We start from the raw sequence: 25,531 nt of genomic DNA on the forward strand, positions 1-25,531 counted from the left end.
AATTGGGAAAACAGGAAGTGATGCTTGAAACAGCAGGAAAGAGGCTGAGGGGCAATGACTGGAAAACTGAGGTAATTTGAAGGATGGCACGGTAGTGGCCAATGGCCTGAAGTTTTTCCCAGACCTAAAATGAATTACCAATCAATACTATGAATGTTAAAAGGTTAAGAGATTATTAATGTGATAAGAGAATTGAATCATTGATACGCTTGAGTTGTTGTAGGACAATAAAATATTAATTGTCCTGCATCATACAAGTTGAATTATGGATGCAGAGGGAAGAAAATAGAGATTTACATTGTGCATTCACACACATAATGTATACACATATGTAGTACAGTACTGCACATACAGACAATGGACAATTGACTAACTCAATTAAATGTCAAAGCAAAGTGTATTATTGAAATGTATGTTTGCGGGTATGCATGTGTGGATATTTGTTTGCCTCTCTGTGTGGGTATGTCTTGTTGTGTGTGTGTTCACAATTCAAACCTTTACTTTTCTCTGGCTCTGGCAGCTGACTCTCTCTGTCAATACAGCTGGGACGCCCCTTTGCAGCTGGATTTGCCATCTGAGATGTTGTCTCCGGCACACACTCATCTGGGTGTATAAATGTGGGAATGGTGTCTTGCAAGAAATCCCACGTTTCTCCCACCAATGCAGACCTGAGAGAAAGTTAAAGAAAGTAGGTTACAGGCTAAAAGGGATGGCATTATTATAAAAATAAAAAACCTTCTAATAAATATATTTTGTGTTGGAACCAACTGCATTTCTGAGCTGGTTTTGACTAGAATGTGTTTGCTCCTGAATGTTTGCTTGTCCCACAAAACACAAAATTAAAACTTTTAAGAGGAGCACCAATGTTAAGCTCCTATATCTATTATTTAGCTTCCAACACCATGGCTTCTCATATTCCAGATGAAGTCTACTGTTTTTGTTCTGCGCTCTCTCAGCCCTGATAACAATGCAGTGTCTGTTCCCATTAATCTGTACATCCCTCTGTTTGCAATGCAGTGGGCTACAGATATTACATCTCTCTCTTGCTTTTAAAAGAAAGTATATAAAACAATAATCCCCCTTCTTCAACACATCATTTGGATTTTTTTTGTTACTGAAAACATATACCGGTAAACTTATTTGTATTGCGCATTGCATACACAAAGGCAATACAAAGTGCTATGCATACTGCGTTAAAAACATTCTGCTTTAAAGGAGACTGAAGCTCCCAAGGACAACTGAGCATGTTGCAGAAACCAGAGTGGAATGAAGGTGGAGCTGGTGCCTTACCACCTTACTATTACAGATGTAGGAGTCGTGTCATTACAATGGCTGTCAGCATGGTGTGAAACAAGTTAGTATATCAAAATCAGAGAGCGTCATTTTTATGTGTGATGCAGCATTTTCTTTTATTCAAAAGAACATCACATTGTTGTTCGTTTAAATGACCACTTTACCGATTGTCAGCCTGATCCTGTCATTCTAATGTGAGGAAGTCATGTGAAAATCTGATTTAAAAAAAAAAATCACACTGCGATTTGTGTCTCCATAGCTGACAGCAGCCAGCTCTTTTTGTTGTTCACTGGTTGAAATGTAGCTTTTTGGAATAGGTCTACCGTTAACTTGTTAGCTCAGTAGTTGTTGGAGGTAGACAGTGGCTGAAAATGATGCAGCAGACCATAGTTTTGACACACATATATACATATACTTTGGGTACTATTTACTGAATTACAATAAAACAAGCGTCAGTCAGAATAAAATTATTTTGGAGTAACCAAAATAATGATAACAGTATTAGATTATGTAAATGAAATCCAATATGCATGTGTGTGTGCGTGTGTGCGTGTGTGCGTGCGTGTGTGTGTGTGTGTGTGTGTGTGTGTGTGTGTGTGTGTGTGTGTGTGTGTGTGTGTGTGTGTACAAGCACATAGGACTGCAAACCCATGTGTCACAAATCAATGTGAAACACAAACACTGCCATGCTCAGTATTGATAGATTCCCAAGGCGACCTAATGACAGCAGGTGACCTGCTGAGAAAAAGAAGAAAACACTCCCTGGTTCCTCCCCAAATCCTGTTGTACCATTAAAGTTCCATCAATGACAAGCCACGATTCCCCACTCCGTACTGTCTCTCCTCTCTCTTATGATACATTTCCTTGTTTCCATTTTAGACCCTAGTTGTTTTCTCCCAAAGAGTGTCTTTCCATATTATTGGAGACAAATACACTTCTCTCCCTTTTTGTTTCAGTACATGAAGAATTCACAGTTAGTCAGACTCTGAGAGTGCATTTAGTGCCACAGCCTTTAATGTGATAAAACTGAAACAGTGAGTCAGTTCAATTCTCACAGGCATTCTATTTACAAAGGCACAATTACGGGGACACTCACATATATTTAGAACAAGAGATACGGAAGACAGTGGTACAAGAGTGGAGTAAAGCAATGAGGACCTTACTTTATTGGACAGATTTCCGGGATCCAGCCAGTGAGGGTGTGGATAAAGGTGAATTCGCCTATCTCTCCGTAGACGTCAGACACTACACTGAGAAACACACAAGGAAGCGTTTAAAAAAGATAACTGTGCAAAAAAAAACATAGACTCCATTCAAACTACACATTGTGGCATTGGCACTTGTGAAATTGTATGTGAAATGGCAAATATGCTTGGTGCTCAAGTGGTTTAATGCATAAGACGTTGCATAGCAACTCCCAATAAAAATGGATGTCACTCTCTTTTGTATTCTGTCTTTATTTTAGCATGATGTTTAAGAATCACACTACAGTGAAGACAACTAAGGTAACCCAGAACTCACACACAATTATCGGTTCAAACAGACGGCTGCAGCAGCTCTGATTGGCCCACAGTCCTGATACTCGTGCAAGTTAAATCAATACAACTTGAATAATAATGCTACATCCCGTGCCTACTACAAAAAAGGTACTCAGCACTAAAATAATGGATCCCTCAAACGTATCTTTTTTTAACAAAATAAGGCAGGTGCTTTTCAGAGTTCCAGCAGACACCTGAGCAAAGTTTGTACTAGTTGAGTATGAAGCATTTACACTATGACTCATAAATAATTCATAAGAAGAAAGGCTCCTTTGTTTCCTGTCTTGGATAAAACATTTATGTCTCGAACTTCTGTGGATACAGCCACCTTTACACACGCCATGTTGCCCCGTCACAGACACACACAGGGCCCGTCCGTCACCAAATTCAAGACTGCCCAAGGCAGAGACTAGGTCAGGTGAAGGTTTGGCTTAGTCAGCAAAACACACTCTGTGAGTGTTCTTGTGAGCTAACTTTGTTAGGTTCAACATGCACGTACGTATGTGTCAGCTAAAAAATGAACATCCTCAACCTTGATTTCTCTGCATGATGTGTGAGACACACATGTGTATGACACACATTTAAAAGGTGGTTGATACGACATTTGGAACATTTTGATTGCTTCGCAACAGCTCTAAACATGGCGATGCCTGAGTCAGCAGCTAAAGGTGCTAACAGAACTAAAAGCACATATTACAGCAAATGGGTTTACCTAAAGGGTAACCGGAGGGGGGGGGGGGGGGGGTGCTACGCTTCTGTGACGGAGCTGTCAGTTGGGAAAGCTTTATCAGCTGTAACTCCCGTATGAGAGCAGTGTAGAGCAGACGCCGTGCGCTAGTCAGTGGGGCTCACTCACATGCACTAACATGCAGGCATGGCTGGCTGGGAGAATCACTTCATTCTCTGCTTATGGAGACATTACTACTCCATATATTTACATAGAAAATAAACATTTAGTCACTTCAGAAATACTGTGATCTTGACTAGACTTGAACTGGTTGGGTCTAAATATCATTAAAAATCAGTTTATAAATTCCTTTAATTTTGTTTATGCAAATCACAGCACTGCACTAAAAATCAATGTAAATGGGGCAATACTTTCACCCTGTATTCTGTTCTTCAGCTCTCTTACGTATGACTAGTACTACAGTTTCCCAACCCTTTGTAGCAGTACTAAGATAGGTATGTATGTTATGATTGGAAAGTACAGTAACTTACTTTGTGTTGGTCACTTTAATGAGAGCCTTGGCTAACAGCATCGGCCACAGCTCCGTCTGACAGGCGGAGGCAGGAAGAAGAAGATTGTTTTCTTCATCAAATGGCATCAAATCATCTACTGTTATCTTCCTCCAACAACCCTAAAAGCAAGGGAGGAAGGCATCAAGTAAACAAATGGTAAAACTATAAATGCACCTAAAATAGTTGTTATAAGTAATGTAACATGTGGCTCAGTGGTGAGCAGGGTCGTCCTTCAATCAGAAGATCGACTGTTCGATCCCCGGCTCCGCTAGCCCATGGCGACGTGTCCTTGAGCAAGGCACTTAACCTCAAATTTCTCCTGTAGCTGCGCCTACAGTGTATGAATGTTAGATAGTCCTGATGTGGCACCTTGCATAGTAGCTCCTCTCATCAGTGGGTGAATGGTGTCATTAGTGTTAAAGTGTTTTGAGTGGTCGGAAGACTAGAAAAGCGCTATACACGTACGGTTCCATTTACCATAGTTTTGAAAAGAGTGGTTGCTAACAGGTGGCTAAATGAGCGGAACAAAACGTGGGTGTCTCATCCACTTTTGTTTGCTACAGAGCTTATTTTCTGCAATGATGCAATATTTAATGGACAAATTCCACTGGCCTTTTATTTAGGAAACCAGTGCAATAATAATCACCAAAAAATAATTCAAAGATTTTGGAATAAAATCTTTTAACCAACATTTCATCGAGAGTAAATCAAAAACGCCAAGGATTATGGTTTTGGCCTCCAAAAAAAATGTCATCCCTTAAGCACTCTATTGTACGTTACTTTGGAATTGTATTAAGACTATGTTTAAATAGAAAATATAAGAGATCACCACCATATTAACCACTTGAGGGCAAATAAATAAAGACAACCTCTATTGCTGGCAAATTGTGTTTCCACATAAAACATACAAATGACTACACATAGAAACAAGACATGTTGACCAGGCTCTCAGAATCCACAAAGATTCAGTTCAGCTTCAAAATCTCATAGCATCTCAGAGCATATAATATCAGTGATATACCCACGAGCATTAATTCATATTTTAGCTGCTGTATATTCCCTCTTGCAACTCTAAGCCTCTCACTCCAGAATGGAGCATTGCCTTCAGGCCGAGTAGTGAATTAACACTGGCATCGGCTGATTAGCTATCAGCTGATTCATCCACGCTCACTATCATCATCTCATTGATGCATCTACAAGTTGGCCATCGGCTGACTATTAACATCCAATCACAATCACATAAGTGTACTTTGTAGTCTAACCTTATGATTGAAACTTTTATTTTGCTGATACCTTAATGCCAACACGGTTTGCAGAGGCAGCTCCCTCCAATACCATAAACCTCTCCAAATGTGCTAGGATTTTAGTGTTATTCTCTCGACTAGGATCTAATTCAGGCACGCAAACAGGCACGCAAACAGGCACTCAAATGTAACTTTAGAATCATTTGCATGTGAGAGGAAGCTTGTCTAAACTCCCAAATCATTTACAGTTAGAGGACAGTGAAGGATACAACTATACTGATCTAAGGTCTGAGGTTCACATTCCAACACCTTTCCTAGCATTAGCTACCTTATACTTGCATATCCTGTTTGTGTCAGAGCTTGTTAAATGCTGTCTTTAGAATGGTGTGTCTACTGGCCATCTGCGCAGTTTCACACTGCTTGGAAGAAAAAGCAGCACAAGCAGGTGATAATCTGACTGACTGTTCACAGCTGTGCCTCTCCTTTTCTATCAGAGCAATGTGCACAAACAGGACTAGATACAGTGTGGGCGAGCGCACTTTCTTTCTTGCTTGTTCTTCCACTTTTTTGTCAAGCCATCGCCTCGAGGAGGAGCTTGATGTGTTCGCAGATGGGGTGAACTACAGTGTGAAAGGAGGAAAGAGGAAGAAAAGCAGGAAAGGAGAGACAGAGTCGTAGGACGGTGAAAAACAAGGTGCGAAAATGAGAATGTAATGGTTATTCACAGTGTTGTGAAGGAGAACGAAACTATCACTGCAGAGCAATACAGAATCATATGAGCAGGGGAGAAAATGAGTATCCTATGAGCAAAAACAGGCGAGGAAATGGGAGCGGTGGTTGGGGGCTGGGTGCTTCATGAAATCTCAACAACCATCTGTTAGCGTGCTATGGTTGGCACGGGGACTGCTGCCTACAACCGTGTCATGCTTGTTTGTCAAGGCAAGAGTCATAGTGTTACAGAACACAATCATTTTTAGCTCCGCTTTTGTTCACTCTCTCGCTGACCCAAATTGTTGTGCTGGAAGAAGTTCCCTGTCTGAAATGACACATTGATGTAGTATCCCCTACTTAGAGATCTGTGGCAAGCAACACACATACTGAAACTCAAAGGCCTGCAACTTCAAGCTGTATCACAATGCAATGATGAGCTTTTTTTGAAAGGATTTGAAAGGATAAAAAATCCTTTCACACAATCAATATGATTGACATGGCATTGCACAAATTACTCTCAGGGTTGTGCCTTTCCTCAAGATCTTACGAGGCATAGATACCCAACTTGAGCCTTGCTCTCTGAGAATAAGTTTACTACTCTGTTAAACCATATCTATCTCTCATCAGGCAATATATGAAGCCTGAACACGTTTGTTACAATAGTAAGCCCTGAGTGGATAAGAGTTTCTCAACCCTTCCCCATCCACCCCTCAGTCTGTCCCCACGCTCCTTGCATCCTATGTGGTCTGATCTTCTGAACAATACAATACAATGTCATGTCATCCATTGCCTTAAAGGTTCTCTTTAAAAATGTCTGATTAACAAAGAAGCATTGTGAAGCAGTGGCTTCATCTGCACTACAACTAAATTTGAGATGACTATGTGTGTGTGAATGGGTGTTTGTGTGTTTGCGTGTGTGTGTGTGTCAGGCTCACCATCCAATAGAGTCTGACCACGTATTTCCCATATTGATTGTAGAGAGGCACATGACCTTTCACCACCTTACACAGTGAGTAGATGTGTTCCCAAGGTCTCCAACAATCTTGTTCTGCAGGTGTGCAGTTATGCAGCCTCCAAACAATACAAATCTCACTAATGAGCCACCTCATCAGCTTCATTAGAGATGGAGGAGAAAAGGGAGACAAAAGTAATCATTAGTTTAATAATCACCAACCAAGCTTTAAATATATAGGCTGAATTATCTGATCCATCATTCACAAAATTAATAGGGCATTGCATTACATTAATTCAGGTCTAATTAATTTCTGTCAATCAAACGTCACTCTGTCACACATCTGAATGACAGTAATCAAGTGCTGTTCAAAAAAGTAGCAAAAAAGTTGACACTAACCTCACTGCAAATAATATGAACATTGGGGGAGATTAGGTCAAAGGTCATTTGATTTTCAACAACATTGAGATGCTGAAACAAAAAACATCATTGTTTTCATTGAAGGCACAGTCTGAAACATTCCCATGAGAATTTTAGCACCCTCACATCAAGACGACAGACAGACAAACTCAGGTTGTTATACTGTGTGTGGCAGCATTCGTACATATCAAAATCATTCACTACAATAACAGTGGATAACCAGCTTTAAAATATTGCCATCATTCATCATCTGTTCAAAACTGGCATGAATCTTTCCTTGTCATGATATTCTCAAGACTATGTCTGAGGTGAATATTTCCCTAACAAGTTAATAGACTCTACTACGTTACTAATAAAATATTAAATGAATGGGTCAGATGATGGTGAGACAGCTCAGCTGTGGGTCAAGGTAGGTTGTGTTTTCACCCATCATCACAGCAACTCTAATAAGAGCAGATCTTTAAATGATTTTTGTCAATAACACTGGCTTTGTAAATACAGACCGGTACAGACTGATGAAGAGTGTTTCACAGTCGAGCTGACGCCTTGCCTGCATCTGCACAGCTGATTGCTTTTGTGATTATCTCAAGTTCCTCTTCTATGAAATTAATGAAATTCTTTTGACATCTAAAGTGAAAAGGCAGCTTATGACCTGGCAAGGACTAATTCAAAAAGCAGGAAGTTTACAGTAATTGCTCAATACTGCACTGAGAGGGAGGGGGGTAACAGAAAATTGTAGCGATGCAATTAAAACTTCATTGGAGGCAACCAGAGAGCAGATTGGCTTCACTTTATTTCACACTACGTGGCAAAAAAATACACTTTGTTAATACATCTAATTGCTGCAAGACTTTTTAATTAATCAAGAGCCTCACCTATTAGTCAATGTAAGTCCATGTAGTCCATTAGTTATTTCATTTTTAAAAAAAGGTGAATATAGACAAATTACCACAAAAGGTTATGGCAAGACAATATTGTCATAAAAGTGATTATTTTTTTCTGACCAACAATCCATATGAATTGAATTACCGTAAAATGGGAGAGAGAAAGAAGCAGCTCTGACGTAATTAAACAAGCAAGTGTGTTTTTTATTGAAAAATTGCATAAACCATTTCTTCATATATAAGTATGGCCAATTTATCATGTATTTTGACATAAAATGATTTAATCACTTGTATGTGAATACCTGTATGAAACATACAATGGCTACTGTGTATTGCTGTTCCGTAAATAGTGTGGTATACATCACAGATCAAGTATAAAATCCTTTTATCATTATAAAGTGACATTGGATAAATGTAATTGTTGAAGACAGAGACTACCTAAGAAAGCATATCATAACTCATTAAAATAGAAGAACGAAGGTCACCTTGTTGGCAATAAACTCTGTAGGACGCTTCCAGGAGTGCACTTTCAAGGATGGAGGCAGAAAAATTTCCCCTTCAGGATCTTCAAAAAATGTCTGCGTTGAAAAGCAAACAGTAGTGAATATGATTTTAAAAATACAATAAAGAAATAACTAACATAATGCCAGTTGTAAAGTGGATTTGAGGCAATGTTTTTATTTTCCAATACACTGTACAGTATATCTTGCTGACGGCAAATTCAATTATTTTATACTCCACACTTACAATATTATGACTCTTGTTCGCCTTTCCTTCAGCTCCTTTACTCGAGTCCCATTTCTCCTTGTTGACTTCTGCATCGTTCCACTCAGGCCAAATGGGAAATTTGCGTTTCCAAACATCTCCTAGGCTCTCACAGGACGTGGCTAAGGATGCTGCTCTGAAATTATGACACACATCTCTTCATTTCCTTTGTCCTTGGCTTCCCTTTTGTCAATATTTAGCAGCAGAATTAGCCAGCTCAGGACCAGAGATTCAGTCTCGGGTAAACCCACCACATTCCTGTTTACCCTTTCATAGTGGAAGTGATATCAACTCAAAATGGCAAGCTGTTTCTTTCATGGTGATCACAAACTGTGTATTTAGACGTATATGCCATATGGGATGAAAAGTTATGAACGTCACATCTCTGAGTGACTCCTGGTTCTTACGACAACATAGTGATGGATAACGTTGGGGGTCTTTCTATCTCTACATCTTCAGCCGCAAACTAAAAACACGTATTTTCCGACTATACCTTGAAAAAAGAAAGGAGCACTAGCTAAATGGCACTTACTTATATAGCACTTTGTAGTTTAGCTTTCTTGAAGAAATTGTTCTTTCTTGATTCTTGTTGTTCTGAGTTTGTGCTCATGGTTGAATTGTAAGTCGTTTTGAAAAAAAGCGTCAGCTAAATTATTATATATATATATATATATATATATATATATATATATATATATATATATATATATATATATATATATATATATATATATTGTAATATTGCATAACATAATGAAACCAGCCACAGTTGGAGGATGACGTTGTCAGGATTAGTACGCGACATGAATGCTAACATCAGCCGCTAACTAAATGCTAGTTTATGTGATGAGCTTACTAAATGCTAATAAACGGCATTCACCAAACTCACTCAGTCTGTCGGTCGGGTAAAGAGACTTTACTTGATGACTCCTTTTTCTTGGGTTGTGCCTTGGACATTGCTCTAATATCAAGTGAAAGCTAATTCAAGAAGGCGGCCGGGAGGTGCGTTTGTTTGTTTGTGATTCTCTCAGTGATTAAAAGTTGACTCGTTGCTCAGCAACGTATGTAGCTTTAAAGTGGGCGGGGTCTAGAGCTGTTGAGTCGCTCGTTCCTTCACAATTGTTTATAACGAAACGTAATACATTAAACACCAGGACTTATTTTCTTATAGATAAACGGACAGAATGGTGCAATAGATGGCAAAACATAGCTCAAAATTGTGCTGCAGGGTGAAATCAATAGCTTTCTGGAAACGTCTTGATGAAAGCGTTTCAGTCAAAGCATCACAGAGGCTGCCTTTTCCTGAAGGCTCTCGTATTGGATTGCATTGCACTGCCTCAAGTCTATCAAGGCTCACATTGTAAATTGTGCTCATGCTGCAAAATTGTAGCAGCACATGAAAGGAAATAGAGACAACACTGAGGATGAAAAGCAATACATCATAATGCTGTCAAATGTCTAACTTTGTCAGAATGGTATGCTGGGAAAACTGTAATGACATAAATGTATTGCAATGCCAGGGCAGCACATATATTAGTACTGTATATTGTGCAAAGCAAGCACTGGCACAGTTATTTCTATTTGAGTTAGATAATGTTTGAGAAAACAGTAGTGATGAGTTTCCCTTTTAAAAATGTGTGGCACAGAGTACAATAGATTACGTTGTATGTGTTAAAAGTATGAGGTGTGTGTGAGAGAGAGACAGAGAGAACCATGTGATTCTACTCAGGAAACCATGTGTGATAGTCATCAGACACTGCGCCTTTACCGCAAGATTATGTAATATCTACTAGGCCTACTACTATATTTTATGGAAGTCTTATTACCATTGACCTAATCATTGGCCATTAATCAGTGTTTTTCATTAGCTTGATAAATATTTAGGCCTTCTTTCAAATATAAATGTATGTTACCACTCAATCATTCTTCAAATGCAGTCAGACTAATGCATACTGTCACTCTATAGTCATTTAATGCCAAAGCACTGTCATCTGAGATCTCAGTCCCAAGAACCTGCTAATAATTTAAGAAATATGTAAACAGGAGTATAATCCCAGCTCAGATAGCTTGATCCAAGAAGTCTATATGCTTGTAAGAAAATACCAATTACTACATGTCTTCTCTCACACTCACACATGATTAATGCATTCAAATAAATTACATTTCAACTGAGACAACCAAAATCTGTTAAAATGTTTATTCTATTTTGGTCTTGTATATTCAATGTATTTTCACATGTAAACTTAATCTCAACTCAATGTTTTAAAAAAAAAAATCCTTCATATTTAATTTGAACATGAACACTAATGTACAAGAGAGTGTAGTCCTCTGTCTGATTCCGTATCTCACCAATTTCATAATTCATGACCCAACACATAAAAAAAACACAAACCGTGAAGCAGATCCACATTTTCATACTGGTGTCTGATATAGTACCATTACTAGAATATTTGAGTGAATAACAAAAACTGTTCCCGTCCAATTTACATAATCTGTATTATGGCACATAATGTCAGAGAAAATATGGCAAGACGACAAAAATTTATGACAACCATACGAGATAAGATAAGACTTTCAATACTTAACTACAAGGTTTGCTTATGTTTTACACAGTTGTCTAAAGAACAGCCAGAAACACAAATATGTGTGTGTGGTAAAAGACTGATAGTCAATAATGTCCATTCATTTGAATAGAAGAAAATTTTCAACATTGAACAATAAAGTGTCTTGTTTCACAAGATTAATGCTAAATGACAAAGATACTAAGCGAGAATGGACCAAACTAACAGAAAATAAGAGGCTTCGTGTATTTTAGATTGCGTTTTGCCAATTTCTGTTTAGTTCCCACCCCTTCTCAGGCGTGGTGTAGTCCGGGGCTGCAGAGGCCGTCAGGTTAACATGGAGCCGCAGGGTTCAATTGTAGTGAGCTGGATGGGATTTATAGTTGATGGTTCAATACACAATCAGGGAAATGGGCACTGAGAAAAACACAATAATTAAGATGCTGAGGTTTAGGGGTGTGAGACAAAAAAGGAAATGGCTTTATGGAGGCAGTGATATCATTTGAAACAACTTTAAGATAAAATTAAGCTGAGAGAACTTCAATGAAACACTTGGATGTGCAAGTCGAATGGGCATCAGTGGAGAGAGGAGAAGATTCAGGAGCTTTGAAGACCCAAGAATTAACGTTCCTCAGAGACGCTGCAGTAGAAGGCTGAGAGCCACAGGCCGGGTGCTCGGGTTGGACCCCGCCAAAGGGAGGCGGGTGGCTAATTTGAATAGATTGAGTGTCAACAGCAGCCTGACTTGCTCTCGGCAGCCACAGTCTCCTGGTCCAGTTTGATCCGGTCGCCATTGCTCTCCTCATACGGCAACCCTTTGTCATTAGCCAAGATACTCTCTACCAGAAAATGTGCTGCCTCGTCCACGTTGATGTTGTCCTAGGAAAAGGTCAAAACAGAGTGGTGATCAGACAATTTTTTAAACATTATATTTATTGTGTTTTAAATATCAAAAGAACAGTGACTGCAATAAATGTTGTACTTTTACACCTTAGTGACTATTCAGACATTAGTCACCTCAGCTTGCTATAGTACATTTAACTGGAGGAATCACAGGCCTTCATGCATCTTTTCAGAATTGCTACGGAAGTCTACGTAACCTATTGAAAACAAGATAGTACGTTAAAGCAAAGGTCTGAGGCCAGCGGAGACAAGGTAAATACGCCATTTGCTTTTGTCCTTCACGCAGCCATCCCATGGGTGGAAGAGCTAATGATTATTAATGGTCTTTCTTCAGACTCTATAGGAACAATCATGTTTACAAAGAGGCTAAGGAACCTTGGGTACGAGATTCCTTAGCCAATATATTTGTAGATGCTTGTTAAAAAATAAATTAAATTAGTAACACAAATCTAATTTATTTTCAATTTAGAAAATCATTTCATATCTGGTAAGAATCAAAAAAGGTATAGTATTCGCCCAAATGTACTGACCCAATCTGTTAATTGATTGGAAGTGCATGTGAAAATGAAAAGATTCTGAGAATTGTCTCCATCACTTTTACATTTTGATGATGTTTCAATGAACAAAGTGCGTCTGCCCATCAGAACCAGATGAACATCTCAATAAGGGAGCTTAAGTTGTTGATTACATCACAGCAAAGACCGATTAGGACCACAGAAAATTAACAGCACCTCAACATTTGAGCATGACTATGATGAGTTATTCTTTTGCGCCACCTTAGGAAATGTGTTCTGTCACTTCAAACTGAAAGAAAGTTTGGTCCTCACTGACACTTTGATGTAGGTTGAGTTCATAAATGACGTGACAGGCACTCAAAACAACAACACTTCATTGCACTCACAGAAAGGAGAAGGCCAGGAAGGCTTTGCACACACCACACACACACACACACACACACACACACCCACACACACTCACTCACTTCACATGACACAACACGTGACATGGCTGCAGGGCCTAAGGATATTTGGAATGAGTTAACGAAGTTTACTCCTGCTGCCAAAACCCATCACAGCATTCCTCAACATGGAAGTATGAAAGACGGTTTTGGTTTAAAATGCAGACGGCTGTGTTTGCACGCGTCTTTTGGCTCATTGAAAAAGACACAAATGTGAAGGCAAAGCAGGGGATGGAAGCACGTGAGGAAGCTTTTCACTGGAGTCTTATCGTGAAGAGGATGGACATTTGACTTTTCTGTGATTCGAGCGTTTGTCAGACACAACTGCACCTCACAAAGAAAGTGGCGTGTCACTGAGCATGAGCTGGCAGCCTTTTTTTGCATCAGCCTTTCGTGTTTCCATCAGGTTACCTGCGGATGAGTTTTATTTTATTGCAGTGAGAGTATGCCTCACAACACAGACTAACAGCTGTGGAAACAAAGTCAGTAGATTTGCTATAAGTACTATGTAATTTCTGGTACGTTTACACTTGTGTGACCAGATGTCCTCTTTTTTCCCGGACATGTCCTCTTTTCGAGACCACCACCACCACTAATACAACACCACTCAAGAACAAGTGATGAATCCAAACAATACACATACATACATACATACATACATACATACATACATACATACATACATACATACATACATACATACATACATACATGGCAAAGACAGCAGGAGAAAAAAAAGTGCTCTTTACAAATGTACTGTCACCAATTTTATACAGTATCATTGATACAATGCTGAAAAAACATTTCAGAGATTTATAGTCTCAATTTGATATTTATACTAGACATCTACAAACTGCCAGTATTAACACTGTACGTCAAGTCAGTGGTGAGTTACTTCATGTGACCATTTCACAATTGCCACAGAGAAACCAGTATGATTACACCATTCCAAAAGGGGCCTTGAGGATTTCCTGTCATGAGAAGTGAACAAGTCATTCAGTAAATGGAGAAATGTATTGCATTAAAATGACAGTGGCTCCTTTTATTCTGACTCAACTGTGTGGGCATTTCCAAGCTCTTATCACATCTGATTTGCCTCAAACTTAAGTCACGTTGAGTAAAATAAGATTTGAAGACATTACTAGTCACAGACGGACCATGACTCAAGAAGCTCTGAAGGAGAAACGCATCCTCAGTATGCAAGATATTTCAGCCAGCATTCATGAGCTCTCACTTTGCTAATTCCATGTTGTTGAATGTAGAGTAACCACAATGTAACCTCAATAAACATCTACAGAATCTCCGTTGAATGTATTGATCGTTCACCTTAGCTGAGGTTTCAAACCAGCCCAGAAAGCCAGTCTCTTTGCAGAAATTGTCCATGAGGGCCGTGTTGTTGGAGTTCTCTTTCTTCTGGTCGCATTTATTGGCGAGCAGCACTGAGGGGATGGGGTTGCCATTAGCCAGCTTCACCTTGCTGTCCAGGTCATGCTTCCATTTGGACACCGCTTCAAACGTGGAGCCTCTCGTCACATCGAACACCACGAAGGCCCCCACGGCCTCCTTGTAGTACACTCGCGTCATGTTCCCAAATCGTTCCTGACCTGAGTGGATAGGAGGAGAATTTAGTGGAATACTTACATTTTTTACAAAGCAGCTAAGAGCTAAATGAGTAAAAGAGGGTGCACCATGTCATGACTTACCGCAACATCTGAGACACAAAAAAAAAACCAGACGATCTCATCAGTTTAATTGCCTAGAACGCCATTATATTTTCCCACCCTATCACTCCCTGATCATGGATAAGTGATCACTAGCCTCTGGAAACACAACACCATCTTATGGTTTAAGGTCGGCACCTGGAGAGACTCTGCACTGAGACTGGATTTGCCGTTCATAATTTTTTTATATATATATTTTGATCATATACGCAACTACTAAAATGTTCTTTCAATAGCTAAAGCTTGCAATATACCAATACTGTCTGTGCAGGTGACAGGGACCCAGAGACCCGCTACAAAATGAACAGAGGACGTCTGCTTAAATCATATGGACATGTCTTCTGGATCCAATACCCACAACCCTAATTAAAGGATACTTACATCTTTCATTTCCCTGATCATTTCTTCCTCCATTTTGTCTCAACTCTGTGAGAGCTTAACAATTTTTCTCCTCTAAAAATCCAACCTACTTTTCCTAATTTGCCATGGGCCTAATCTGCACAGAGAACGGCAGAAGTAATCTGCCATAATAATAAGCCCTTTCTCTGTCGTCGTTCTCTGAGAAAATCTGAGATGATACTTCACAAAAGGCAAAGAGAGGGGAGTTACCAGCAGGATATGTGGTGTCACTATCAATCAGAGTCTCTTCTGGACTACCACATCTACTTATTTTATATATTTTTAAATCTACTGAATGTATTCACATCCCACCGAGTATTTAAAAATCAATTAGAGGCATTTAACATTGTTATGTTGTATTTGAAATGCATTCAGTTTCTTTTAGATGCCATCACATTATGGGAAATGACTACAGACACAAGGGTTTAATAACTATAGTCACAATTAATACAATTTTCTATGGTCATTTTGATACTTTAAAAGTTATGCAAGGTACTTTGAACTGGTCATGAAACAGCCTTTATAAGTAAAACAAGACCATCAGCGAGATTGGCCAAAATCCACAAAAGTCAGAGTTCTGCTGGGTAGTTTTAATTGGCACACTTAAAACGAAACCTTTAAGAGGAAACAGGCGCTCGAGGTGAGAATGAAAAATTCAGTGTGCATTGAGGTGTGCAGCCCAAAACCAGATTGGGGTATAGATAATCTATAATCAGCAGTTCAACTGGTGAAAGCTGTATCTGGTAACACTTGGCCGACATCTCACTTTCAAGCATCCCTTTCTAATAAAAAAGATCCCTTGATTTCTGCCCCAGATTGCTTCATGTAAATCTGTAATCATGAGAAACAGCTGGGCCCTTCTCCATTTTTTCTCTCCATGCTGTTTAGAAGATGGACCACAAATACTTGCTTTCACTTTAAACTAAGACCAGATGCAGCTGAGCAATGTAGTTTTTACAAACAGTAGAGTCATTGGGGACTTTTTGCAGTCGCGGCAAAGGTTCAAAGAAAGAGAACTGGTTACATTTTTAAATAGCTTTTGAACTATGTTGGTCTACGGCACAGAGCATCTCACGCTTTGGCTATACCGCCAACACTTATTATTGGGTTTGATTCTTTCTTGGTTTTGGTCTTTTCATGGGATTTGTTGATAAAGGCATTACCAGACTCCTCCTGTTATAAACACTGTGATGTAACAGGTCCGTTAGTAACCGAAAGAGGAAGTGAATACAAGCATGCACAGGATATAATTTTGATCATAATCTGTAACCAAGACCGTTGGAAATGCAAAATGTTTCATGTTCATGGTTAAAATGATGTCTACTATGTTTCAGACAAGAAGCGAGAGGGTCATGGTTGATTTTACTCTTTTTTGATGACAGCAGTGTTTTTTCTTTGCATAAAAACTTGTTTTTCCAACACAAACACACACGCGATCTTGCGAAAGGTTCCAAATATGATTCCTGTTTTTTGAGCTTTTGTGTGCCATCATCAGTTCTATTGCACAAGATTCAGATTCTTAATCAAAGCATAGCTCTCTTTTAGTTTTCGGATCTGAACACACCTTTAGCAGCATCCAAAAGCATTTATAACTCAGAGTCAGTTGCAGTCTAAAATTTGTCAGATTACAAGCAAGTGATTTTTTTTCCGGGGTAACTTCAATTTAGATTCAGTCTCTGCAGTAACGTCAGGTTTCTTAATGACTTGTGGTTGCTTTTTTACAGATTTAGCACATATTCACGCTACACTGGTCCAATATAAGAAACCTAATCGTCCAGTGAATTAAGCAGTTTGCAACCACTGGAGCTGAATTAGAGTCAGAAAATGAACCAAGAACAGGGTTGAGGAACAGTGAGCACAGCTTCTCCCAGGATACTTTCCCTTTACTGTGGGTTCTTACCCAACCACTGGAATGGTGTGGCGCAGTGCGGGTGCGAGCGAGAGAGTGAATACACTGTGGGGCCTACAGGCCTGACGGTAATTGCTCATAATTGAGAGTCTAATTTTAGCTGTTATAACCCCAGGTGAATTCACCAGAGACGCGACACAGTGGGATAAAGAGCCGATAGACTGAAAAAGGCTTTAATTTCCAGGCTTTGTAGAACTCATACATTCAGCAGAGTAGAGACAAAGGCAGAATATAGAAAGAAATAATGTCTTAATTGTTTTCAAGGTACGCGTTTTTTTATTTTTCTCTATTGGAAGGGTTTGACTCAGCCCAGCTTAATGTTTAGCCAGAATGGAGGGACTGAATAGTCACCAGAATTTAAAGAATAGAGGTCTACAATGTTTTATTCCGCTCAGCACAATGGTGCATCACCAAGAACAGAGCAACAAGGAGTGAGCAGACTAGTTACTACATACCGACTTTCATGACATCCATAATGCTCTGGTGAAGACATGGACCAACAATGGGACAATAGCTGAAATAGCTTTTGACAAAAGCTTTTGTCACCTTGGACTAGCAACAGGTAACAAATTAAGTGTAGACTTGCAGAGTTAGCCAGCAAACACAGCCTTGCCTTAAGAAGCTGGTTGTGTACATCCTTAATGCCACTCGTATCTTCCGACTTTATATATATTTAAAAAAAAGAAGGTAATGAATCTTGAGAGTAAGAGTGATCATACATTTACACTAGGAACTGAGGCTAGGGTTTGACATCGTCTACATTCAACACTTCACTTGAGTTTCTGACACGTCCGGTCCTTATAGCTGGGTCGATGTGCAAGCACATCCAGTCAGGGGACTCAACCTCTCTCCTCCTGGGGGAGAAAAGGCGGGATGGGGCGATTATATCAATCAATATCACCCATGTGATTGCAGTTGCACATGTGCACGTACACACAAGCTCGCACGTAGGTACACACACGCTAACACGTACACACCTGACCGCTGCTACATGCTGTAATGAGTTATTTGGGGTATTGATAAAAAAAAAGGTGCTGGGTTTCCACACAGAACTCATTAATATAAAATGACAGCTAATCCCATGATGCCTGACCTTTTAAAGTGTCAAGTCCTGATAATCGTTCAGTTGCATTTACTACATTTCCAGTCCTGATGCTGAAGTGCAACACAATATTCTGCACTACTCTTGAGTGCTTTGTGAAACAAAAGCCCTCTTTGTTGAATGGCATCAGTGTGCATCATGTTGGCACTGGTGATATTCAAACAATTCTGCTTGACAAAGAAATCCCATGGAAAGACAGAAAATAGCATTGCGTTAGCATGTCTTCCAAGACTTGACTTTGACTTAGATTTAGTCTCTGGCACTCGGCCCCAAACCCACAAGTTCTTACTGAAGATATGAATCTGCAAAAACAGGTCAACAAGAGGTTAAATCATTTTTCGAAACAAAGCTGATTATTTATAACTGTGTCACCGTAAAAATGTAAATTACTTAAAATAAACAAGAGTGCTACATGTTCATCAAAATCTATTGAACGGGTCACTCATTGCAATATTGTGCCTCATAGATGCGTTTTTAAATATGTGTTGGTCAAAAATAGACTGCTAAGGCACAAAGGAATACGCTTTAACCAGCTTTTGATACACAGAAGATGTTAGCAGGATCAGTTCATTGTCGGCTTCGATTATTTCATGGGCTTTGTTGACAACAACAAAACAAACTATGGATAGACTGAATATCGTCTCTATTAATGAAATAATGCCTGATGTTTCTATGTTAGAAAACAGTGACACTTTTAATAACAGTATTATTTATGTATTTATTTGACAGGGACAGTGCACAGCTTCTTAGCTGTACCAGAGATGAGCTAAATTACATTTGTATTCTTTTGGCAGAAAACATAGAATAAAAACTATGAGACCGCTATGTACCTAGAACAACAACAACCAGAAGATTTCACAAGACGCATTTGCTGCCTGCGTTTTCTTCTGTAGAATAAGAAGTGTTGGCCAGGACATCTAACAGTTCAATTCACATTTCACCTTTAACAGGAATTGTGATTTATATACATTTGAATAGTGGCGCAACCCTATTATGTTTGACAAAGCAAAACATAAAATCCTCCCATTGAAGTCGCTGGAACCAGCGACCCAAATGTGGAAATTCAATGAAGCAATCTCCATTTAATTGAAGAACAAGTATAATTGTATGAAAAGCATTAATGACTTTCATATGCTGCTAACCCAATCAGCAGAAATCACAGGAATGGGCCGTGTGAACAACAGAGTATTTACTCACTGAAAGCCACAGAGGAGCATGAGACTGCAGAGAGAACAAAGACGGGTGCTGTTGCCTCAAACGCTCAACGTCCCTGCAAACCAAAGTTCTCTATTGTCTATTGCCTGAATCTGCCCGTAATGAAAGACGGTGATCTGTTAGGGAGTTCCAAAGACTTCCCCACTGATGACCTCACGTACGGTATCAACATGTGAAATCTTAAGAAATCTGTGCTTACAGAACTGCACGATGAAAAATAATCTGTTTAGTTGCAGCCACTTTATCATCTTCATTTGTGTGGGAGAAACAGAAATAAGAGTCTCATCATTATCCATAGCCGTGGTAACCCCAGTTTCCTCTATACGGTCGTACATATTGCTATCCTGTGGGCGGGTTACCATAGAAACTGTCCAAGCCAGACACGGCAGTAGCAACAGCAGCAGCCTCCGTCTGTTGTTAGGAGGCAACTGGCTTTGAAACTTCCCCACACGCCCTCCCAACAACTCCAAAAAAGACAACACTGGCTCCACTCATTAAGGTAGTCTTCAGGACAAGCTGGAAAGGAGAGAGTGAACAACACATGACTGGCACGTTCAAATTCCTCCGAGTAGCATGTGAGAACTTACTCCAGCTTAAAGCGGCTTTTAGCACTGAACAGAGTCTGCATCGAGGGAAAATTCCTGTCTTTAAGGGGTATGATGTGACCTTTGTTTCCCCTTCAGCCGAAAGGGCTAGTGGGGGCTGATCAACATAAAGCTTTGGCGCAAAGTTGCCGGAATTAGGCTCAAAATATGAATACAGTGGAATGAACCCGCTTATCAAAAATCTTGGGACAGAATCACACACACACACACTCTCACACACCACACACACACACTCTCACACACCACACACACACAGCTTGAATAATTTGCTTATAGTGATCGTAAGTCCCAATGAGAGTCAATCAAATTCAGTAAATAGCTAAGCTGTCCATTTAATTACAGCGTATTCATGCAATAAATATACTTTATAATATTAGATGGTAATCTGTGTGTAAGAAATAAAGACAAGAATAGTTCTTTTGTCATGTATGCTTATCGTGATCAATGTGCACCAGACTGACATAATCTCTTTACGAGATTTACACTCTCTTTGTTGTGTAAGTATTACACAAGACCCATTTAAACCATTAACATGCATTAAAACTGAGACTACTGCTTATGACAGTGATGTTGGCCGGGTTCTCAGAGGGTTAAAACAAATCATGCCTACATTGTCACAGGTGTTGTGGGCTTGGTTTAAACAGGATTTCCAGAAGCCTGAAAAATGTAAATGCATCCAGTATTATATACAAAAGCCAATGTTGGACAAAAGACTGGAAAAATTTCGAAAAATAAATTAAATTAATTAAATCGTGGAAAGTTGAGGGCGTTCTTCCTGCGAGTGTCAGGGGTCAATGTGAAATTGGGGTTTTCCCTCAGCAACGGTTGCTGCGACAAGGTGCAGGCTTTTTCTACACTTTGCCATGGTGGTAATCATTCTGTCCAATGGCACAGACGAATCCAGGAGAGACTAGCAATTTGGGGTGTAAAGGGGTGGTAAGAGCTTCAAACTTCACATGGTGACGTTCATGGTGCAACCATCTCGTAGAAGCCTCTGATTACCGTCATTCCTCCCAGACTGTAATCATCAGTATGGTTGGTAAAAGTCAACGCAACTCAGAAGTTGCCCTTAGCGTTGCCATGAGGATATTTCTTCCTTCTTTTTCTGCACGATTAAATGGCTTAAGTGCTGGTCTTAATGACTCTGCAAATATACCTCCAGCTTTTGCTCTTTCACACCCACGTTCCATTACTTATTTTATCCGGGAAGTGTCCTTAGGCCAGACCTCAGTGTAGGTGTAAATAAAAGGGTTTAGTATCAGTGTCATCTAACCACAAACTTTCTTTCTGGTCACAGTGTGTGTGTGTGTGTTTTCTGTTAGTCTAATACAAGCAAGCGTGTTCCCTTTGTCTTCATCATATCGATCTAGTCAAGTGTGTGCGTCAGTGTTTTATTTACCTTTGCAGATCCTCTGACCGAGGAGCACAGACGCATCTGCACGCAGAGCTTGTGTTGCCCAAGTGACAGCGGGGGAATGTAGCCCACATCGCCAATCAGTCTGTGCCGACTGACCACACACACACACACACACACACACACACACACACACACACACACACACACACACACACACACACACACACACACACACACACACACACACAAACACAAACTGTCCACCCACTTTCTATCACCGCTGTAAGCCATGTAAGAAATATAAAAACAGCAGTACTCTGACCATCTGTCCTGATCTGTCTCAGCATATGAGGCTGGTTTGATTGAGGGAGAGGAAGGACCTGCGCAAACATGGTGACATTCATACGGATGAACTCAACATATCTAGAGGCAGGGCTGATCATGTTTGTCTTTCAACAAAATACAAAAAAAGGAAAAAAAGGATATGTTGACATTTTTCAAGTCGGACTCCTCACAATACTTGCACGCCCTCGTGAACATACAGTATGGGCATGCGACTTTTGTGAAGACAGACTTGAAAATATGTGAACTTATTCTTTTAATTAGAGTGTACATACAGTATGTAGACAATAGATATGACCCACAACAGCTGAGAAAGACACTATCCCTGCCACTTCAGGCCAGGACAATCTGAGCAGCATGTATGAGGAAACAGTCTCTATTCTCTGCAGTGCATGTGATGCTAAATCACTTGCACATGGTGAATTTCAACCGTTGGGAAAATGGAATACCCCTACACTGGTTACCCAAGCATCTGCAGCTCTGGCATGTGCATCAACTCTGGAAACCCATGACTTGGAGTCAGATACAGTAGAGGATTACTTGTAAATCTTTTGGTTGCTATGGGCCAATTAACATGAAGCTGTGATATCCTTCTACTGGAAGAGAAAACGCACCATAACGTGTGAGCACAAAGTCCAATCTTAACGACAGCAGCCATAATCATTATTAGGCATTTTGGCATTACAGTTGCAACATTTCTGAAAGTGTTACTTCATAGCCAGAACATTTTGATCATCCATTACTACTTTGTTTTGGGGTTTTTAAGTAGTTTTTAGTAGTAGTTAATTCCAGGTTCTCAAATGGGAAGATTTGCATATTTTATTGGAATCTTTGGGGTTTTTGACTCTGGGTCAGACAAAACCAGGAAATTAAATATGTCGACCTTGTTTTGTGAAGACCACTTTTCACCATTTTCTGACATTTCAATCCATCTGACAATTAATAAATAAATTGATAACATAATTTGCAGATTATTCGAACATGACAACTATTTAAAGACAATCCGTCAACCACAGCCCTCCCACACAATATAAAGTAAAAAGAGCCCTGAAGCCATGTGATCTCATACCACCAAACATAAAAATATCCCGTGTAAATCTGCCTTATGAGTTACAGTTTATATGACCAGGCCTTAATGTAAGATGTATTTTGGGCTCTGAAGACATTCTAGCATGAAGAAAGAAAGGCTAATGGGACACATCACAGACAGCCTTTAGCCACCCACAACTCCAGATTCCTGCTGATCATTCGTCAGCTTGGTCGACATTTAAAAGCCAGTCATTGAGTTTGCTGGTTTGTCTGCCTCTCACTTCCTCCCTCACCTGTCCTCTCAAGCATGCTGTTCTCAGACTCCTCTGTTTGCGGTGTGAAATTTTGATGTTGTGCGGGGAGATGAACAAACAGGGAGAGTTTGAGTAGTTGCCTGCATGTAAGAAACTTGTGTTTGCACTGCTCTGACTTCTCTGCGCTTGCTTGCTCAAGCTGCTGGAGCAAAGCACAGGTTGCTGTGTGAAGCCAAGTGAAGGAAGTGAGGCAGAATCTATGGAACTGAAACCTTCTCATAAATGCACCAGGGTCACAACTGGACAATGACGTTTGAAGAGCATCACAATGACTTTGCAACGTGGAATGCTGCAGAGGAACAAACGCAAGTGCCAGTTAAGTCACGTATTGCACATTGTAATCCCCAAGAGAAAATATGACAAGAGTATATTGTTGTGGGGAGTTTCGTGGAGGGGGCGGAGCTCAGTCGGTAATAACAACGTGACCTACATTCCACTGGCAATTATGGGCTGCTGTGATCATGAAGTGGAAAAGACGTGATCAACCGGTCTTTTCTGCTGGAAATCCCTACCGTGCTACTTTGAAGTTCGTGGGAATTTACACGGTTACATCTTGTTCATTGAATACAACTAAGGCCGTGATTAAAACGCACCGTCTCATCGTGAAACATCTCTCTGATCTCTTGGCCAACGCGTTACAATTCCCCCACTAAAGTGAAGCGTGACACACATTGAAAGTGAAACCACCCGATAACGCGAGTGAAGTGCGCGAGCGCTCTCCTTACCTGCGATGTCCCACAGCTGTAACCGAACCAGCGTTTTGCTGTCCCAGTTGATGACTTTAAGTGCAAAGTCGACTCCGATCGTCGCCCTGTAGTGCTGCGAGAACAGCTGGTGCACGTAGCGTTTGATGATGCTGGTTTTCCCGACGCCTAATTCCCCGATGACGAGCACTTTGAACAAGTACTCCTTGCACTCCAACACCGAGCCCCCGGCCATGCTGGGACACTGACGCAGACAACTTTTCTCGAAACTCAGGCAGCGGCTGCTTTCTCGCTCATGTATGCTTCCCGTGGTGATGTGCAGCGGGACTAGGGCAGGCGAGAGGGCTGAGGGCCAGATGCAACGGATATTAGTGTCTCCCCCCTTATTATTATTCTCCTCCTCCTTCTCCTGCTGCTGCAGCTCAGCAACCACCGGATAAGTCATAGGACCCGGAAATGGAAGGAACTTGAGTTGCGCGAGGAGGAAGTTTGAGTATCCTTTCTATGTTCACAGAAAAAGCCTCAACTTTGTCAAGTAACGTGTCTTTACCATCCAGTAGACAACCAAATATTTGTTTTGTATTGTTTTGTGTGTATGTGGAATGAATAATACATGTTTCATATATTTCTCTTCAATCTTTTATATTTTTGGGAGATAGTAATATATATTTTATGTGCACGGGTTCAAGTTTCCAGCGTACACGTGTAAGTTAAATATTTGCTTAAAACTAGTTGTTATGTTACTAAATCATGCTCATATGCCGACATCTTAAAGTAGGGTTTAGGATGAACTCAGAAAAACGTTTTCCTCTTTAGCTGAATATGAAAAAAAGCCTTTTAGTGTAAAAGGCTCACAGTGAAGCTTAAACATATAGGTGAAGTAATAATTAGTAAAACACATTTTTAAGTACATGTGAACTTTCTAATTTAGCTTGAAATGCTTTGAAAACCTCTCGAGGATCCCTCATTGCCCCCAAAATATATGTTGGTTAATATTGAGCTAAGTCTGTTTGCAGTTGAACCTAATGACAACCTAGTTTTCAGGCTGTTGTAGGCAGTAATCAGTCTTCTTAATAGAAATAGTTTTATTTTACAGCATTGTTCAGCTTGCCCAAAACATAAAGGCCTATTTCACTCTAGAGTTGACAGTGTTAAACAAGTGGCACCCTCGTATATTTTACACTGGATAAAATCATTTAACAACTTACACTATAATAGACTAAAAACATTTGGAAATACAATACACTTTCACTATGTACTGTATAGTCTTGTACTTTGAAATAATTGTCATTCTTATAGATAATGAACTAAGAAAGTTAACCGCAAGTAAACTACTTAAGTTTATAATGCAAAATTTAAGCAAAAT

At 39.9% G+C, this 25,531-nt stretch overlaps 2 protein-coding genes across 9 annotated transcripts in view; both read right to left on the reverse strand.

Annotated features, from left to right (window-relative positions):
- The window catches only part of adgb (androglobin), a 38,628-nt gene extending 28,565 nt beyond the window's left edge, over positions 1-10,063 (reverse strand). For 5 of the 8 annotated variants that reach the window (XM_068577376.1, XM_068577379.1, XM_068577378.1 and 2 more), the window contains exons 1-8: positions 9,936-10,063; positions 9,029-9,182; positions 8,767-8,859; positions 7,377-7,448; positions 6,961-7,137; positions 4,050-4,189; positions 2,457-2,543; positions 496-668 (exon numbers count right to left, since the gene is read on the reverse strand). In XM_068577376.1, coding sequence (XP_068433477.1) covers positions 496-668; positions 2,457-2,543; positions 4,050-4,189; positions 6,961-7,137; positions 7,377-7,448; positions 8,767-8,859; positions 9,029-9,182; positions 9,936-10,003 — 964 coding nt within the window. In that variant the 5' untranslated portion in view covers positions 10,004-10,063. Of the gene's footprint in view, positions 1-495; positions 669-2,456; positions 2,544-4,049; positions 4,190-6,960; positions 7,138-7,376; positions 7,449-8,766; positions 8,860-9,028; positions 9,183-9,578; positions 9,662-9,935 lie in introns of those variants that run through there. The other 3 variants (XM_068577377.1, XM_068577380.1, XM_068577381.1) reach the window with 3 other exon arrangements.
- A 1,192-nt stretch (positions 10,064-11,255) lies between these two features.
- rab32a (RAB32a, member RAS oncogene family) lies at positions 11,256-24,531 on the reverse strand. The gene is made up of 3 exons (XM_068577753.1): positions 24,187-24,531; positions 14,795-15,072; positions 11,256-12,486 (listed from the first exon to the last, which is right to left on the reverse strand). The coding sequence occupies exons 1-3, from the start codon at positions 24,398-24,400 to the stop codon at positions 12,337-12,339; spliced, it is 642 nt and encodes a 213-aa protein (XP_068433854.1). The 5' UTR covers positions 24,401-24,531; the 3' UTR covers positions 11,256-12,336.
- Positions 24,532-25,531: the final 1,000 nt, after the last annotated feature.

The sequence above is a fragment of the Clinocottus analis genome, unplaced genomic scaffold (assembly GCF_023055335.1).
Source record: "Clinocottus analis isolate CAN_PGR_092001 unplaced genomic scaffold, fCliAna1.0.p SCAF_15, whole genome shotgun sequence".
Taxonomy (NCBI): domain Eukaryota; kingdom Metazoa; phylum Chordata; class Actinopteri; order Perciformes; family Cottidae; genus Clinocottus; species Clinocottus analis.

Coding starts and splice junctions, on each gene's coding strand:
- rab32a (XM_068577753.1), bottom strand. CDS start 24,400: ATGGCCGGGGGCTCGGTGTTGGAGTGCAAGGAGTACTTGTTCAAAGTG. Junction 15,073..24,186: donor ACAGCTGTGGGACATCGCAG/GTAAGGAGAGCG, acceptor CTATCCACTCAG/GTCAGGAACGATTTGGGAAC. Junction 12,487..14,794: donor GGTTTGAAACCTCAGCTAAG/GTGAACGATCAA, acceptor ACCTTTTCCTAG/GACAACATCAACGTGGACGA.